This window comes from Oratosquilla oratoria, chromosome 42 (genome assembly GCF_046742065.1).
Source record: "Oratosquilla oratoria isolate Oo_2021 chromosome 42, ASM4674206v1, whole genome shotgun sequence".
NCBI classification, from domain to species: Eukaryota; Metazoa; Arthropoda; class Malacostraca; order Stomatopoda; family Squillidae; genus Oratosquilla; species Oratosquilla oratoria.
This window is the reverse complement of record NC_134818.1, coordinates 23423343-23442916: the sequence shown is the minus strand read 5'-3', so window position 1 is coordinate 23442916 and position 19574 is coordinate 23423343. Positions and strand designations below refer to the sequence as shown.

Here is a 19574-nt window from a genome sequence, read left to right as displayed (position 1 = left end):
GGGAGAGTTGTTGGGTGCAAGTTCGAAAAACACAAACAAGTGTAATAGCGTAATATATTATGTAAATAATTTGTTTTCCATAAATGAAATTCCTGTTGAAGATACCAACCCTTTCATGATCGAAGTGACACCACGTAAATTGTTAATAAAAATCACCTGGCGGCAATCAGGATGTGAAAGGAAAAGTGTCACCCTGTAAGGAAGGGATTTGCTCTGAGGTCGGAAAAAAGAGGTGTCTCACACTCCCCTTTTTCCAACTTCGCCTCTCCCGGATCTCACGAAGACGCTCTGGTTTGGAAATGGGGTTTCTGGGGTCGGGTCAAAGTGTTTGACCTTAGTCAAAGGCCTTGTCAGAACAAGGGTTCTGTCGAAGGTCTTGGGGGTACTAAGTACAGTAGTTTGGTAGTCAGAGCACTGATATTTCGTCGGCGATAACCAGTGCTTCTATCCTCGGGGGATAATATTGCTCCCAAGAGGTGACGTCATGCAAATGATTAAGAAGCAGCAGAAAGGAGGGATAGCAGAAGTGGAAATTAGCAATGGCAGGAGAATACTACGTGACTCTGCTACGTAGGGGTGTCACTAAGTCACAAAGATATTAATTGCATAAACGTATAAGAAAAAGTGCAATTTTTTCCTTAAATTTGTTTTCATTAAAGAAACTACTGTGTTTGTTGCGGGTTGCTTAAAAACAATTGAAATTCATAATTCTATTTTTCTCCCATTTTCTTGATCAATTCCACGTGAGGGTTGGTCGGTAGCCCCTTTTCTTTCTCGAGTTAGCGTCCGAGTTCTATTCTCAGTGGTGATAATGGCAGCTTGCCCCTGGCTGCCTGAGCATTGAAGGCAAAGGTTGCTGTTTTGGCAGAGCTAAGCGCCTGTTTGTATATTTTCATTATTAATTTGTCCGTTTATTTGTTTCTTTCATAGATGGAGTCTGAAAGCACGCATTGTTGTGCTTGGGCTTTCTCGTGTTTACTTTGGAGCATGTCTTCTCCGTCTTCTTCCTCTTCCTGCTTTTTTGTTGTTGTTGTTATTTTTCTTTGCTTTCCTTGTTTTTCCTTTATCCTTGCTCTTTCATCCTCCTTCCTCTTGTTTCTCCCTCTTTTTTCCTCTTTCCTCCTCTTGTAGTCATCACATTCTCTATAGGAGGAGGAATCATATCGGGTGAGAGCACCCTCTTCGTGGATGACCCCCCAACCTGGGTGGCCGGATGGATGGATGGATGGATGGGTGGATGGATGGATGGATGGATGGATGACTAGCTAAGTGGGTGGATGATAGATGGCTTGCTGGCTGACTGACCTCTGAACCGATTGAGTGACCGGCTGTCTGATTGACTTACTGGTTGACTTCCTGGTTGACTCATTGACTGACGCACTACTGCCTGGCTACTTGGCAGGGAGGCTGGCTGTCACATTGGCTGGCTCACAGGCACACGCACACACACACACACACACACACACACACACACACACAAACACACACACACACACTTACGGCGGTCCGGGTTCGAATCTCGCCCAGGGCTGAAGTAATTTCAGTATCGCTGCGCTGCGGGTCGTTACTCTAACTCTCGTGTGCGGGGAGTTGGGGTTGTGTGCGCGTGTAAGGTCACCACAGCATTACCCATAGATCGGTCATATATGAGCTCTGAGCTCTCTTTGGGGAGGGTAATAGCTGTCTATCACGAGTCCAACACGTGATCCAAGACCATGGTGAATCTCTCTCTCTCTCTCTCTCTCTCTCTCTCTCACACACACACACACACACACACACACACACACACACACACACACACACACACACACACACACACACACACTAAACAAGTGCGCCTTGGCATTTGCGCGTGGGAGGAAGATGCCAGTCCCTCTCTCTTCCTGGCACCCAGTTTTTATCTATTTTTTTGTTATGTGTTTTCTTATTTTATCAATTAGTTTATTAAATGTTTTCGTTTATGATCTTCTCGAGCATGGTATGGCCTTTCTTGTGAAGGTCGCTGCCATTTTGAAGTTGTCATAATTCAACATTAAGCTAACTCTCAGTTACGTTTCCTCTCTCTCTCTCTCTCTCTCTCTCTCTCTCTCTCTCTCTCTCTCTCTCTCTCTCTCTCTCTCTCTCTCCCTCTCCCTCTCCCTGTGCCATATGCCAAGTACGAGGACATTTTCTAGGGAAGATTAAAGTCATGTTAATGTAATATATCATTGGAACCCTTGTGAAGCTGTTTGAGTCACTCAAGTTGTGCCATTTGACGCGCAAACATTCTTTTATCTTTCTCGTCTTTTCCGCGAATGAGAAGAGAAGATTCTCCTAAATGTGTCCCTGTGAATCATACGGATCTCGGATGATGTGGCCCGGCCTCCCCGGTAGCTGCTGGGTGCATAAATGCGGTCGATCTTCCCTTTGCCAGGTCGAGGGGACGCTGTGTTTTGTTGGGTATTTCTTTCGAGAAATTTCCGACGTGCTGACGTGTCATAAAATTATCCTTTTCGGTGATGTGGGTTAGAATTTTACTGCCCAACATATTATGTCCGCTGGACAAAAAGTACAATGCCCGCTCCTCTTGTTGACTTGTTTATTGTGACGCCGTTTAGATGACGTCATGTCGGTTTTCCTTTATCCTTGCCGTGTCGTCATGTTAACAAGAAACAACCCAACACTTTGTACTTATTCTTGTTTTTGTTACCTTAGTTACTCCTTATCTTGTCTTTTCTTCATTATGACACTCGGAATAATTTTTCAGAACTTTTGATTCAGTATTTGTCCCATTTGTACAAACGTGATACCATATTGAAAAAAAAAAAAAATATTCGTATGGCGACAATGGCAACTTTGCTTTTCTTGGTAAATGTACGTTTGTATATAATTGTGTATACCACATAATTATGTACAATCATTTGTTGTCATTTTGGCCTTGTTGCAGCATTGGGGTTTTTCGAGCCACGCTGGCAAGAATTGGATTAGATTAGTACTAGGTAGGGAAGCGGTGACCGAACAATTCTGGGAATTATTGTCACAATAGGTCACTCTTATGGTGTTTGTACAGTTGTTCACTAAATTGCGTTTGCTTCCCCTTCCTCGTTGATATATGTATGTATATATATACATATATATGTATATTATATATATATATATATATATATAATAATATGTATGTATAAAATATACATGCATATATATATATACATATATATGTATATATGTATATATGTGTATATATATATGTATATGTATATATATATGTATATATATATATATATATATATTTATATATATTATATATATATATATAACACAAACACACATACATATACGGCTCGATGTCGCAGTGGTGGTAGTCCAAGTTCGAATCCTGTGGCTGAAATAATTTCAGTATCACTGCGCTGCGAGATGGCACTCCAATTTTCTTGGACGGGAAGTTGGGTGTGTGTTTGTGCGTAAGGTCACAGAATTACTCACAGATCGGTCATATGTGTCTATTACCTCTGAACTCTCATCGGGTAAGATAAATGTTGTTGATCACGAGTCCAACACGTGATTCAAGACCATGGTGAATCACACACACACACGCGCACGCACACACTCACACACACACACACACACACACACACACACACACACACACACACACACACACACACACACACACATTCTTTGGTCTTGTTCTTTGTCCGATACAGTTACATCTAATCTAACCTTGGTCAATAAACAGGTCTCCAGTTTGTCAATGATGGCTGTTAAACAAACCGTCATTTATTTTCGTTTCCCCGTTTTTAAACATCTGCTTCTCCTTCAACATGAAATCATCCGTCGTTAACCAAAATAGAGACTGTGAAGTCCGTCGATATACTGTTGTTGAGGTTAACAGACGTTGGTGGAAAGTATCTTTTACCTTGGGCCAGAGAAAGTCGAATTTTGTGTTGTAATTATTGCATAGGAGGGTGAAGAAGAGCATGAGGAAGAAGAAGAGGAGGAGGAGGAGGAGGAGGTGGACGGGGACGCACGCGCGCGCAGCAATGTCTATATTTGTCCAACACTTTATAAGTTTATGGTTATTTTTTTTATCTTGTGGATATGTCACGTTATAGTAGTATACAGTTTCTTTAATTTTCAAATTGTTTTGTTTGTTAAATGTATTGATTTATTCGTGTCAAATTTTTGATGTTATTTTATTTATTTATATATTTTTTTCCAAGATGTGGATAGACTTGAGTATTGAAAATGGGTAATTTTTCATGCCATCATTTCGGTAACACAAGCATATTGATTACATATTTCATCCAACGACAAGTCAAATGAGTAAATTCAAATTAGATAAACAAATAAGAGATAATTGGGTCTCGAAACGTGAGGGAAGTTGATTATATCTCAATTATGGTTCTTCTAAGCTGAACGAATTTGTCTGCTTGTTAACCAGAATAAAGACTGCAAAGGGCGTCACCGTGTTGAAGAAGCTGAATAAAATCGCCTGGCGGCAGCGAGAATAAAACACACACACACACACACACACACAAACACATCTTGGAAAAAATATATAAATAAATAAAATAAATAACATTCAAAAATAGACACGAATAAATCAATACATTTAACAAACAAAACAAATTGAAAATTAAAGAAACTGAATACTACAGATAAATCTAGCACACAAATATAACGTGACATATCCACAAGATAAAAAAATAACCATAAACTTATAAAGTGTTGGACAAATATAGACATTGCTGCGCGCGCACACACACACACACACACACACACACACACACACACACACACACACACACACACACACACACACACACACACATACACATAAACACAAACAGCATGCAGCGTCTCGAAGATTAAAATAGCTACATATGTTCTTGCCGTCTGCGATAGTTTTTCAGTCCATATGCGAAAATAGATGATCTTTGGGTCACTGCCTGTAATAGTTCTTCTCGACGAAGGAAAGCGAGGAGGAAGAGGAAGAGGTGGGGCGTATCGAGGCGTAAGAGATAGAATGACAGGGGTGGATGAACGAGGCGATGTATTTATATATATACGTACATATATATATATACATACATATATACATATATATATGTATATATATATATAGTATATAATATACATATATGTATACATATATATATATATATATATATATATTGTGTGTGTGTGTGTGTATGTATGTGTGTGTGTGCATCCAAGACCCCAATTTCCTAGTCCACCTCTCCTCATGACCTGAATAAAATTGGTTGGCACTAACATTACCTTAACTGGCTAATAGGGGGGGAGGAGGCAATTGGTGCCGTGCCGTCTTTGGGGGTGGAGGCGAGATGGGGGGGGGGAGTAGGAATTCTAACGAGCGGCGGCAGAGACCCAAGAGGGGGTGGCGAAGCATGTGTCCATTCGAGTCCTTTGAGTCACAACATCTTGAGTCATTCGTTTGTCACGCCTTTTGGTCGCGCCGCACAGGCTGCCTCCTTCAGTGCTGGAGGAGGAGGAGGAGGAGGAGTAGGAGTAGGGGAAGGGGAAGGAAGGGGAGTTGATGAGGTGAGGAGAATAAGAAACGCAAGAAGAAAAGCTGTAAGGGAAGAGGAAGTGGTGGAGGAGGAAGGAGTGTGGGGGAAGAGAGGAGAGGAAGGAAGGACAGTAGGTGAAGTGAGGAGAGGGGGAGACGCAGGAAGAAAAGCTGCAAGGGGAGGAAGAGGAAGTGGAGGAGGAGGAGGAGGAGGGGGAGGGGGAAGAGGAGGCAGTGCAGGAGGTGACGGTGCAGGTGGAAAAGAACAAAGAAAAAAAGAAGAGGAGGAGGTGGAGGAAAGTAAAAGGAGGGAGGAGGAAAGTGGATGAAAAGAGGAGGTACGAGACCTTTCGTACTGTAAAGGAGTCTTTGCACGTGTGGAAGTCACTGACTAAAGTCTGTTTCTTTCTTCCCCCATGATTACTCCATTCCTGCTGTTTCCGTGCATTAGTGTATACACCATCCCTTGGAACCCAACCTAACCGGTGGGTAGTACCGGTGGCGAAACAATTCCCAGTAACCGGTGATAGACACACAATGATATCATCGTTATCTGTCGATGAGAAATTTAAACATTTTTATCCCATTTTGCGATATCTAGATACAGGCGAGTTCACACCAAGAGGCGCTTAGCCTCTGCCGAAGCCTTCACCCACGTGTGCTCGGACAACCAGAGCTGTTAGGAACCGAACCAAGGCTTACGTAGTTACGAGTTGAGGCCTAGACTCAATACGCCACAGTAATTGTATTTATGATTTGCTTGGAGGGCAGTGCTTCATCCCTCTTTATGTGCTTGCAAGCATGTGGCTCGCTTCGCTTTGCTTGGCGTCGCGTGGTCGACCAGCTGTACTGTTCGCTTACGCGCGCGGTCGCTGGCTAGCCCCCCACCCTCAGCCTGAGTCACTGAGTCAGTCTCGTGTCGACTTAGTCACCGCGCGGTCACGAAAGGGTATGCACGCGCCTGTACTCAGTCATACACACACAAACGTACAAACACACACACACACACACGCACATACGAACACACTCGCACAGTCACTTATAGCTTACTACATGGGGACGCGTTTGGGCAGTGTCGAGGTTCTTCCACTGTGTGTGTATGTGCGCGAGTATTACTCTTATTAAGGAGGTGGATTCTCGTTGTTGCCCTTCGCCTCTCCCACTCCACCCTTCCGAGAGGGTAGTCGTATCTTGCAGGTGCTCAGTCGCTCGTCCCACGCCAGGCAAGTGTGCGTGTCAGCTGCCGGGCGTGTGCGAACCGAGTAAGCTTGAATGTGTGTGTTTAAGCGATTGGAATAGTATTGTGAAGCGTCACCATACGAGTAGAACCGGGCGTGCTGCCCTTACCATACGAGCAAGTGAACCGGGTGTATTGTGTTATCGTACGGAGCAGTGAACCGGGTGCCATGCATTGTCACCATACGGGCTAGTGAACTGGGTGTATTGTGTCGCCATACAAGCGAATGAACCAGGTGTCAGGCGTCACCATACCGCGTCCCCCGTGGGAGATGGGTATTGCACACCATCCCATGTCCCGTGGGAGTGGGTATTGCACCCAGGGGGGAGCTAGAGATTGCCCCACTTCCTGGGTATGGGCAGCTGGCACGCCTTGGTTGGAGAACAGCTGCATTCTTGAATAGGATGGAGCTGCTGTATCCCTGGGCTGCAAACAGCTTCGCGGTTTTACTAAGAGACTGCAGCTGCTTGTCATGTAGCAGCAGCTTGGTCAGCTGTGTTTGTTTTGTAACAGAATACCACGTAATGTCACGAGGCGCCTTAGCGTGATGCGACAGGCGGGCACTGATCGTCCCCCAATTCTTCCCAAAGTGACGTGATTTCGTGCACTGAAGCTACTCAGTGTGACATCTTCCCTCCTCCTGAAGCGAGTCTTCGGTGCCATATTTCAGAACAATCCACATTGACTCCAGAATCGGTCTCGGTGGACTAAATTGCCTCTGAAGTGAGTGTGTAGTTACTCCTGGGTACCGAAATGCCCCTGAAGTGAAGATTTAATGCCAGAATGATCCCAAAATGAATTGTGCTTTCGCTGAAATTGATAGTCGATGATTCAGTCTCTTGTTGATATGATTCAGTTATGCTTGATGGGATGAACAAGGGTTCTGATGGACCAAAAGTTAGCATGCTGGGCTTGTCGTATGCTTAACCCTTTCGTAGAGGAATTCCACATTGAAATGGTTCTCCTTTGTATTTCCTTCAGACTCATTCTCCGTGGCACGCAGACTCGGGAGTGACACGCTAGCACTAAGCGTGCCAACTTGTATGGGGTAATAAAGTCTGTGACGGCGAGGGTCGCCCCAACTCTCCCTGGTGAGGAGAGAGTTGAAGGAGTGGCACATGCACAGTACAGTTGGCTCTACTTCCGCGTCAACCACCGGGTCCTTAGATGTGGCAACAGCGTTCTTGGTCATGGAATCGTGGGTGTGGGTGTAATATATATATATATATATGTATATATATGTGTATATATATGCATATATATATATATATATATATATATATATATGTATATATATAAGAATCTTGGAAAACATTTGGTGTACATTTGATAACAATCTAATCGGTCGATAATTACGAAAGTATTTTTTTTTTTTTTTTAACTAAGCTCATTATTGCATTCTACCATAACTCAGGCACGTTTTTCTTGTGTATACAGTGAATATATGGTTAAGCTAATCTACAGTTAACTCTGTTTCTTTCGATGTGCTATTTTTTTTAGCATACTCCTTTACTCGTAACTTTTGATGCATTACTAAAGTTTACATGGATTTAATGACTAAACTGTAGAGTTCGAAGAGTAAAACTATTGGTTAAATTCTTCTCTTTTAACCATTTTCTCTATGCAGATAAAAATGTCTCGATTACTATCCTTCAAAGATATCTGCTGTCTCCCTAAAGCAGTCTTCTGTGTCGGTTTAATGTTGTTTACCTTTCAGAATAGTTCCCTCTATATGATCTGTGCTTCTTTTCCTCTTTTCTTTTTTCTGCCTTTTTTTAAGTTCGTAATAATATTCTATAATTTTGATTCATAATTTCGATGTTGTCTTCGTTATTTCTTAAGGCTTTAGGTCTGTTTTTGTTCTCCATGTGTCTTTTTATCCTTTAACTTCACAAGGCTTATCTTCTTTTCGACGACTGGTTTGTTTCTGTCAGCCTTGAAATCGAATTACTCTGCAACCTACCATTCAATGGGACTATCTATGCCTTATCAGTAACAGTCTGACGATGTTGCTTTTGTCTCCCAGTAGGAAGTCAGTTTCGTTCTTTGTTGTTCTATATACAAGGATTGCAGAAAGTGAAGTGTAATATTTTCATTTCGCATTTGCGAAACACATGCGCTGTTTCCACATTTCACATTTGCACTTGAACGTGCGCGCTGGTGCCACATCGTTCATAATGCACGAAGAGATGGGCCACGCGGAAACGTTGCCAACTGTACTCTGATGACGCCAGATACTCTGTAGATACTACATACCCACCAGATACCCACTAGGTACTCAATAGATACCCTCTTTAAAGTGCTCTAGTTTTATGAAAAAAGTAAAAATAATAACGTGACACCCCCCTTGCAAAAGGCAGAGTATACCACATGAACTGTTTTCCCCAATGAAAGAGTTGAGGCTTAGTGAAGCAAGAGTATCCTGTTTTGTCCTCTTGCGACGTCAGTGCCACGATAGACACTCGACCACGTGAATAATTACGTTCACTCCCACCAAAGCCAAGAGTCTTCCGTATGCAAAGACTTCCCTTCACAGTGGCCATGCACTAAATCATGCACGAGGCAGAGTTCTGAAGAAAGAGCAAGGGTGACGTAGGCTTTAGTCACATGTAGAAGGGGCGTGTTCGGTTGCTGATGGACGCCGTGTGCGGCCGTCCTTGTTGCTGTTACGAGCTCCTGCCAGGGAGCGCGCGCCGGCGGGATCAAGTGCCGCGCCAGGAATTGCCACTGAAACGAGGTTGTGGTGACCTACTGGCTTAGCAACCCACCACAACAATTTTGTTTTAACCAGCGTCAAGCCAGTTCTTGATTCTAAAGAACGGACCCCTTTCCCTTTCCTATCCCTCTCTTTTCCCCTCTCCTTTATCTTTCCCTTCCCTTCCCTTTCCCATTCATCTCCATTCCCTTTCCCTTCACTTTCCCTTCCCTTTCCCTTCCCTTCCCATTCCTTCCCTAAAGGGGTCTTATTTCGAAGATCTAAGACACCATTCTTAATATGGGGCTCTAGTCCTGTGCATAGTTGTTCAAATTTGTGATGTTGTGCTGCCTGTTATTGGTGTTGGGTTGTATTTACAGGTTGGGGATATAAGAGCGTGATGGTTTCCGGGTATGAGATTCTGTCCTTCCTGTTGGAGTTGTAGCAGATTGGGTCGGGTTTGATTTGTATAAAGTTGTGGTCATGGTACGTTATTTTTTATATTTATTTATTTTATTTGTTTATTTACATTGCTTAGAAGGAAGAGGGTGTTAGTGGCGAGGTCAAGTGAGCGTAGAATGTGGGCAGAGGTTCGTTGCTGCTCTCTTACTCCTCTCTAATCTCATTATCTCTTCTCATTCTCTCCTTTGCCTCCTCTTGTGTTCACATTACATTCTCTCCATTTTCTCTTCTCCTTTGCTGTCTTTGTTGTTCTCTCTCTCCCTCCCTCTCTCTCTCTCTCCCCCCTCTTTCTCTCCCTCTCTCTCGATCGCTCTTTCTTTCTCTTTCTCTTTTTCGCTCTCTCTATCTCTATCTCCCTCTCTCCCTCTCCCTCTCTCTCTCTCTCTCTCTCTCTCTCTCTCTCTCTCTCTCTCTCTCTCTCTCTCTCTCTCTCTCTCTCTCTCTCTCTCTCTCTCTCTCTCTCTCTCTCCCTTTCTCTCTCTCTCTCTCTCTCTCTCTCTCTCTCTCTCTCTCTCTCTCTCTCTCTCTCTCTCTCTCTCTCATTCCGTGTCACATCGAGTCCTGCTACGTCCTTCCATGCGGCGAAAGACGTCGTCAGGTGATTTGATGCCTCGACCGAGAGCCCTTTGGCTGAAGAGAACCGCCTGTTGTCCTTCGCCAGGACAAAATCCTTCAAGTTTGCCGCAGTGTTGAAAGTATCAACCCCTTCATTGCCGAGAGGAATGTCACGGACATGAATGAAAGAGCCATACGATTGTTGTGACGAAAGTAATATGCCATCCTGTAGGGGAGGGTGTAAAAGCGAGAAATGCAGTAAGTTTCGTTTCACACGTATCGACTTTTCACCGTGGGCCGTCCACGACACGACGTCGTGCTCTCAGATAACCATTGGTGTTTATAGATTCTTTGACACGTCACGACCACGTGTGAAAGCGTCCATAGACACACCCATGGTTATTTGAGAACACGCCCTTGTTTCGTGGACGACGCACGGCGAAAAGTCGGTACGTGTGAAAGGAGCCGAACCCTTTTGTTACTGAGGGGGTGGGGGATGGGGGCTGCCACGTATATTAATAAAATCTCCTGACGGCAGCCTGGGTTTAAAAGAAAAAGTGTCACACTTCACGGAAGGGGGTCAGGTGGGCTTGGCAAATGGGAGCAAGCGTGTGTGTGTGTGTTGGGGTGGGGGTGGGGGGAGGAGCGAGTGTTCTTTGTTGGCAATACGAGAAACGAGTGGGTGAGCTAGCTTGGCTTTGCTCTACGTGGGAACCAAGATGGCCTCGGAGGAGGGTGTGGGTGGGGGTGAGGGTGAGGGTGACGGGACGGGACGGGGGGTGAGGGACAAAGACCCGCTGTCAGCTGGCCATGTCTCCGCCTTGTTAGAGAAGATCCAGTTGCTACCGTGAGGGGTCTCCGCCCATAGATGCACGCCCTTCATCCCTCCGGGTGGGTGTGGGTGGGTGTGGGGAACTAGGCTGGGGTTTGTGGGTTTTACACAAAGGTGTGTTCTTCGTCACAGGGTAGAAGCGGGATTAATTGGATTTTACTTTATTTGTTTATCTTTTGTGTTTGTTTATTTTTGTGAGGCACCAGCATCACAACCGTTCAGAAATGTAGCTTGCGGTAATGTATTGGTTGCCATCTCTGTCTCTCTCTCTCCCTCTCTTCTCTCTCTCTCTCTCCCTCTCTCTCTCTCTCTCTCTCTCTCTCTCTCTCTCTCTCCATCTCCTTAAAGACGGAAGTGAATCAATACTTCATAAGTGCCTTTACCCTACATACACACACACACACACGCATGCACGCACGCACGCACGCAAACTGAATAAAATCGTCTGGCGGCATAGAGGATAAATGAAAATCAGCTCATACTCGGCGTCGCTGGCGAAGAGGGGGGGGGGCGCAGGGGTGGGACCGTGTGAAGCGGGCTCGACCCTGAGACCACGTCGTCCCACACAGGACCCTGGTGGCAGCCTGGTCCGGGGGTCACGCCTTCTCAGCGGCACACACGGACACCCTTGTGTGCGACGCGTCACCCGCGCGCCTGCTGCAGATAGGAAGTGACATGTGCTTCCCCTCTGTGACGTGTCAGACACGAAGACAAGACGTCCGTGTCATGTCCGTCGATCTGTGTCAGCTTCTTCTGATGTCTGTAACAGGGCTGAGGGTGTGGGAGGGAGGGAGGGAGGGAGGGGGAGGGGTATTTCTCGGTAAATCCATTGGGGGAAAGGGCGGAGGGGGCACTGTATGTTGTTTAGACCGCCCAGAGACTCTCTCTCTCCCTCTTTCTCTCTCTCTCTCTCTCTCTCTCTCTCTCTCTCTCTCTCTCTCTCTCTCTCTCTCTCTCTCTCTCTCATGCAGTTGCCATGCAATGACTTTGATTTCTTACCATATCTGGAGCAAATCTCGCGTTCGTTCGATTCCCAACCGCTCCCGCTGACTTCGACGACCGGGCCAAGGTGACGACGGAACTTGACTACAGCTAAGCGACTCCTGGCGTGACCTCTTTCGGTCAGAGTCGAACCTTCGTAAGCCACGAGACGCGATTTTTCGGGCGTGTGTTCGAATCTTGGCCGTGGCGAGGAGGTTAGGAAGGGCATCCATTCCGACCACTCCTCTCCTCGGACCTGAGGTTACCTGGTGACATCGCTGTGTGATGCATCAGCTTCCTCCTCCGGGTATCGTCACTGATGTGGCTATAGCGTGGACACCGTCTCCTGCATTCATGTGGGAAATGTTCCGAATCTGTAAGGTTGAGGTTCGAGCGGCTACCATCCACCCAAACCACGAAAAAAAAAAAAAAAAGGAAGACGATGACGACGCGACCTGACTACTTAAACCAGCAGACTGTCACAACTCTGTTACTTCGGGGGCGAGAGGTGGATATAGTGTGGTGGATAGCGTGTTGGTTTGATGTCCTATGGGTTCCTGGATCGGTTCCATCGTACCTGGACGGGTGCCAGCCCAGCAAAAATAGATTGATAAGTATATAAATATATAAGTGAAAAATAGAAATCAATAAACAAATAAATATGTAGAAATGAGAATCCTTGTTGTCATTTCTGTAAACGTTTTAGGGGACTAGTAGGGTATCTTTGATTCTATTTTATTTATTTGCTTGGATGTCGTGCAGTTATTATTGTTGCTATTGTTGTTATTAATTACTTTTGTAGGAGGGGACCTTTTAATATATGTATTACTATTATTAGTTATTATTATTATCATTATTATTATTGTTATTTATATCACTATTGCTATTATTATTATTGTTATCATTATCATTATTGTTGTTGCTGTTACCGTTTTGTTAATTTTCTTTATTCTATCGTTTGGCCTATTGCTTTCATTGTTATTTTCTATTTTTGTTGGGTTTATTTTATTATCTTACTATAACGAAGAAGTGGCGTCACAGGCGAACCGTTCCTGGGAACTGTTTCGGGCGCTCCTGTCGTAACCAGAATGGGAAGAAAGACCTAGTCGTGCCCCCCCCCCCCCACACACACACGCGCGCGCGCGCGCTCGCCGCGACCCGACCCGCCGCTGCCTCGACTCCTGACGAAGTCGACCTTCGTACCCGACGGAGCGCTGCCGCAGGTGCCGATACAGTTAATCGGGTTCCTTCGGGGTAGGGGAGAGGGTGGGGGTATTGGGGGGGGGTGACCTGAAGGGCAGTGGCGTCCTTGAACCCCTTCTCCCTCACCCTCCTAACTCACCCTCCTCCCTAACCTCCACCCTCCTTCTCCTCTCTCACCCACCTCCTTCACTTTCCTTCCCCACCCCCTCCTTCCCCCTCCTTCCCTCCTCCCCACCCTCTTCCCAAACTCCCCCTCTCTACCCCCTTCCTCCCCCCTTTCCTCCCCCTCCCTCACCCTCCATATCTACCCCTTTAGTTGAATGAGATCGCCTGGCGCCATCCAGGCTGTGACTTTTAAGTCGCATTTGGCAGTGGAAGGAGGAGTGGAGGGCGGGGGGGGGGGGGAGGCAGCAGGCATCCGCCATATGTGTGTGTGTGTGTGTGTGTGTGTGTGTGTGTGTGTGTGTGTGTGTGTGTGTGTGCGCGCGCGCGTGCGTGCGGATGTGCGAAAGCATCGCTCAGATTGACCATATATGGCAAGTGTCGGACCTTGAAGGGAACCCTGTTGAAGCAAGAACGCTTACACAAGAGAGAGAGAGAGGGGTGGGGGGTGGGGGGGAAGGGTCAGCAGGATTTTTTTTTTTTTTTGAAGAAGAAAAAGAAGAAAATGTAAAATCTACTATTGATACGAGACCTTATTTGGTAGGGATGGAATTAGAATAATTTGTGTGCAGTGAATAGGTGGAGTGTGCAAAGTTGGGAGGGGGTTGTGAAAAAAGGGGAATGATTAGAGAAACAAGGGTAATGGGTTGTGAAAAGTGTGTGGAGTTTGTAACGAAGACTTGGAGCAAAGGGGGTCTATTATGTGGCTCAAGGCAAAGGCGTAAATGAGAGGACCAAGTGCATTGGGTCGGGATGGCGGAAGGTGTCTGTCAGGCCTGGATATACAAAACCTGAGACGAAGACTCACCTCACACACACACAGTTAAAACTGACAGTTATGGTTGAACGTGCGGCTTGAACAACATGAACCGGAGCTCCTATACGCTCAGTTCGGGCATCAGTGTCAGTTAAACCTGTGCGTAGGAAGTGTGCCTTCGTGTGTGGTACCAGGGCTTGTCCTGTGGTGCCAAAGGAGGTCCCGGCAGGAGGAGTACGTGACACGCTTGTGGCATGCTTGACACGTGGCACATCAGAGGGTCTGCGTATGTTTTCATTTGTATAAGGATTTTTTTTTATTGATTAAATTATTTATTTATCTATTATTTATTTATCTATTATTTATTAATTTATGTTCATGTTTGCTTGTTCATTTATTTGGGATCTTCCACTTGATAATGTATTTCATTTATTAGGTTCGTGGACATCTTTTGCGATCGTCGTCTGTCGTGTACATGGTTTCTTATATTATGCTTCTTCTAGGGATAATTATTTCAGCCCCGGGGCTCCTAAGCGAGCATGAAGAAGGTGACTATAAAATGAGAACAAGGAAAGGTTCTGGGGAAGGTACAAGGACAAGTCTCTCTCTCTCTCTCTCTCTCTCTCTCTCTCTCTCTCTCTCTCTCTCTCTCTCACACACACACACACACACACACACACACACATATGTGTGTATATATATATTATATATATATATATATATATATATATATATATATATATATATATATATATATATATATACATACACACGGGAAGGGTTAGTGTGTGGCATTAACATGTGTACGTGCATAACTGCACGTGTGCGTGCGTGTGTACGTGTGTGTACCCGAGGAGGCCGAACATGTTGAACAAGTCAAGGGTACAAGGCCTAGTAACGGGTGCCCGCGCTCAAAGAGCCTCGTCTACCTTGTCACGGCCCCTGATAGTGGTGTGTGTGTGTGTGTGTGTGTGTGTGTGTGTGTGTGTGTGTGTGTGTGTGCGTGCGCGCGCTTGTATTTGTTTGTTTTTCCCTAAATAAACAGGAAAAAAGCCACGCTCATGGGGCCCCGTCGGTCTCAATAAGTCAATGCTGACTTCAAATGAATATTTTTATTATTGTTATTATTGCTATTGTTAATATTGCTATTATTATTTCATTCGACTAGTTCCTCTTTCATGTTTTTCCAGTTGTAGATGAAGTTATACAGAAAACTATGGTTATTGAGGTCCTTCAAGCACCTTTGTGTGTGTGCGTGTGTGAGGGAGGGGATGGGGATAGCTCTTAGGATCTGAAAGTGTTTGGGCATTTCCATTGCAAAGCGGCGTCGTTGGGGAAGGTCGTGGACGTGGCGGGCGGCGGCAGCATTACCGCAGGTTGTCACGTTCATACACGTATTCAAAGTCTACGAAGCATTCCCATTGTTCTTCCTTCTTCTTCTTCTTCTTCTTCTTCTTCTTCTTCTTCTTCTTCTTCTTCTTCTTCTTCTTCTTCTTCTTCTTCTTCTTCTTCTTCTTCTTCTTCTTCTTCTTCTTCTTCTTCTTCTTCTTCTTCTTCTTCTTCTTCTTCTTCTTCTTCTTCTTCTTCTTCTTCTTCTTCTTCTTCTTCTTCTTCTTCTTCTTCTTTCTTATTATCCTCCTCATCTTCTCCCTCCCCTCTTCCTCCTCTCCCTCCTCTCTCTCCCTCCACCTCCTCCTCTCTCTCCACCTCCTCCTCCTCTCTCTCCGCCTCCTCCTCCTCCTACTCCTCCCCCTCCTACTCTTCCACTTCCCTCTTCTTCCTCTTCCTCTTCCTCTTCATGCTCTGACATGGTTATGTAAACATGTTAATATATTTCGTCCCACTGTAATTCTCTTGATATACTTTTTAAAACAACATTATGATAATGCAACACTAGCTATAGTTATGCTTTATCATGGGGGCTAGTGCAAGTGTCTGTAACGTGAGCCTGTGTGCGCGCGTGCGCGCTTTTTGTCTACAGCGTTTTTTCCCAGGAAGTGGTGGTTTGGAAGCTCCGTCTGCGTGACCATCACTAGCGGGTTTATCCAACTCTCAAAACAAAAATGAGAGTGTCTGGGACTAATTTTCTCCCTACCCACAAGGCTAATAATAATTTCAACTCCCCTGCTCCATCCCCTCCTCCTGTTCTTCCTCCTCCTCTTTCCTGTCTTCTCACATTTCGAACCTCAAAAACTCGCATTACGCTTCCTCCCACATTTCCTCACCTCTGCCTTCTTATACAGTACAGTACGTGTATGTGTATATACTGTATACATACATACATACATACATACATACACATATCAAGGACTTTTCCCAGCTTACAAGGGAGGTAGCCAAAGTCAAAGGCATAAATCCATTCCCACCCATTTCACCCCCCACATACTCCACTCCCATCCACCACCCCTCCCTCACTCCCTCTTTTCTTGGCTCCTCCTGGATGATTGGTCATCCCTGCATCTCGCCCATTGCCCTGGGTCAGAAGCAATGCAACAAAACATTGCACATCCACGGGAAGGCCGCTTCATTTAATCTGCCCCCTCATGCAGAAAAAGAAAAGACTGGGCTGCGTCAATATATCATTCAGGCTGTGTCAATATATCATTCACACATACTCTCTCACCCCCTTCCCCATCCACTCCTATCCATGCATCACAGCATCATCCATTCTCCACTCGCCCCTATCTTCTGTCTTCTCCCTTCCTGTCTCAACAGACATTCCCCTCTTTCCCAATGCCCCTTTTACTCCATCCATCCATCCATCTCATCCTTGGTCGCCCCCTCATGTTCACTTCCTCCACCTCTGCCTCTCACACCTCTTTTACTAATCTTTCTTCACTCATTCATTCCATGTGTCCAAACCATCCCAATACTCTTTCATCAACCCTATCTCCCAACTTCCTTTTCACCCCCGCTCTCCTCCTCAACTCCTTGTTTCTCACTGTGTCTAGCCTAGTAACCCCCACCATACTTCTCAGGCATTTCATCTCAAACACATTCAAACTTTTCCTATCTTCCTCTCTTATGTTCTCTTCTTATCTTATGTGTGTATATACATGATTTATATATACGAGAGAGAGAGAGAGAGAGAGAGAGAGAATGAGGGAGGGAGGGAGAGAAGAGCACGAGAGAAGAGAGCGCTACTGTCTGCCGATATATTGCTTCGCTGGCACAGAGGCGTCGGCTGGCCACGGGTATGAGTTTGGTTGTGTTTTGAGAGCAGTTCGGCCCTGTTTGGAGAGGGCGCCGTGTTTTATGAGGTGTCGAAAGGGAGCAAGGCTTATCGCCCTCTCGGAGCCCCCGTGTCTTCTTCCTCTTTTTTTTCTGTCATTTCCCATAACGTTCTTGAGATCGTCGTCGTCTGGAGGAAGTAGGATATGCTGGCGGCTTGTCAGGTGCTGATGGAGTTTGTACAGTGGTTTGGTCCGTGTTTCATAGGCTCTCTTTTTTTCTAATTATCTCTTTCTTTGTTTCTTTATGCTCTTGCTCCTTATTTTTTCTTTACTCTTTATCTTCTGTTCTCTTCTATCTCGTCTCTTTTTATTTCTTCTTTTTCTCTTCTCTCTACTTTCTCTTTCTCTTCACTTCTCTTTTCTTCCTTCTCTTTTCTTTCCCTTTTCTTCCCTCTTTCTGTTTTTCTATTTTCTCCTTTCTTTTTTCTTTCTCTATTTTCTCTTCTTTCTCCTCCTTTCATCCTTTATCATGTACTGAACTTGATAGTGCTTGTGTATACTTGAGTTATTGTCGTCTGTTACTTGTAATTTAATAATTTATTTACTTATTTGCTTATATTTTTATCTTTTGGCCTTGGCATCACACCCATTCCTCAGGTTGTCGCGCACCTGCATAGCAATTGATCATTATTTCTGGCAGAGTAGATTTTCCTAGATGATTCCATTACTCGCCACAATTTCGGGAAAGGATACTTCTGTGGCAGAAAAAAAAAACACGGGATCAGTTGAACGTGCATTTCTGCCCTGGAGAAAGTTAAAGTTGTGTATCGTGGTTATGAATATATAACATATATATATATATAATACAATTCTAAATTGGTTTGTGATTTGGGAAGTGCATGGATTTCGTGAGAGAGAGGAGAGAGAGAGAGAGAGAGGGGGGGGGTGGCAATATATCATTTAGAGTGTGGGTATGCTAGTATATCATGTGTTGAGAGAGGGGTTTATGTTGGTTTATCATGTCGAGATAAATGTGTCGCGGTTTAGGAGAGCGAGTGGAGGATGCGGTGGTGGCGGCGGCGAAGGTAGTTTGTTTGCGCGCGTCGGTTTCGTGGACTTGGTGAACACATATGACTTGGTCCGCGTTTGTTTACGTAGCGCCGGCGTTTTACGTCGTCGAAGTCGTTTACGTATGTGTCGACGTTGTTTACATTTTTTTCGTACATGTTGTTTGCTTACTGGACGTTGTGTGCACATTACGTCGATTTCATTTACGTTTGTGTTTCGTCGACGATGTAAATAGGAACATTTGATGTTGTTTGCACTAAAAATGCATTGAAAGGGTATACGATGGATACACAATTCATTGTTTACTTTCATGTTTTCCCGGTCTCTGTAAACAAACACATTCCATCGACCTTGTTTGCACATACGTCCCTCCAAGCAGTACACGTTGCCTTGATGCCCTATTTGCACGTGCTTATGAGACTCTGTTGATATTCATGTTCCGGAGATGATGATATGTATGTAGCTGTCCGCTGATTCATGCAGCTAACAGGCTGTAATTCGCACACTGACGTGTCGCCCTAGGACAAGGGGATCATGCAGCTGCCATGAGCTAGGCGACCGAGTTAGTGTGGGTGAGTGAGAGGGGAGGAACTGGAGACCAAGTCGGCGGGGAGGGTGCCATGTAACTTTGGTGGTCCACAGGACCCACCCATATAGCTACCAGTGGAGTGCCAAAAAGATGAATAAAATAGTCTGGGGGGCAACTAGAATAAAGAAGTATCGCCTAGTGCGAAAGGGGTCAATGTAGGTACTAATAACCTCTTTTACTACTGTTAGGGTGCCATAGAGTTTAATGTTACCGAGAATAAATAGAAAAAGAGCTGCATGATACAGAAGGGATTAGAGATTGGTGCAATGTCTTAGAATCATGGTTGGCTAAAATCGTAACGTAAAGTCACTGTGTAGACAAGGTGATGACGTCAAGTCGCTGTGTAGGCAA

The 19574-nt window shown here is 45.0% G+C and overlaps 2 protein-coding genes across 15 annotated transcripts in view; one reads left to right on the top strand and one right to left on the bottom strand.

The window, feature by feature from the left end:
- Positions 1 to 19574, top strand: part of LOC143021448 (SLIT-ROBO Rho GTPase-activating protein 1-like) — a 356550-nt gene that overhangs the window by 274587 nt on the left and 62389 nt on the right. For 3 of the 14 annotated variants that reach the window (XM_076178928.1, XM_076178929.1, XM_076178917.1), the window contains exon 1: positions 6620 to 6771. The exons of 3 other annotated variants lie outside the window; for them this stretch is intronic. The gene's annotated coding sequence lies outside the window, so the exon portion shown is untranslated. Of the gene's footprint in view, positions 1 to 6438; positions 6459 to 6570; positions 6784 to 6843; positions 6864 to 19574 lie in introns of those variants that run through there. 8 more of the 14 variants (XM_076178925.1, XM_076178922.1, XM_076178926.1 and 5 more) reach the window with 8 other exon arrangements.
- Positions 15259 to 18443, bottom strand: LOC143021358 (uncharacterized). Its single transcript, XM_076178794.1, has 2 exons — positions 17935 to 18443; positions 15259 to 15943 (listed from the first exon to the last, which is right to left on the bottom strand). Exons 1-2 carry the CDS (start codon positions 18085 to 18087, stop codon positions 15761 to 15763), a joined length of 336 nt encoding a protein of 111 aa, XP_076034909.1. The 5' UTR covers positions 18088 to 18443; the 3' UTR covers positions 15259 to 15760.

Excerpts from the sequence above, each read along its gene's own strand:
- LOC143021358 (XM_076178794.1), bottom strand. The coding sequence starts at position 18,087 with ATGAAAGGAGGAGAAAGAAGAGAAAATAGAGAAAGAAAAAAGAAAGGA. Across the intron at positions 15,944-17,934 it reads GAAGAGAAAAAGAAGAAATA|AAGAAGAAGAAGAAGAAGAA; the intron begins AAAAGAGACGAG and ends AAGAAGAAGAAG.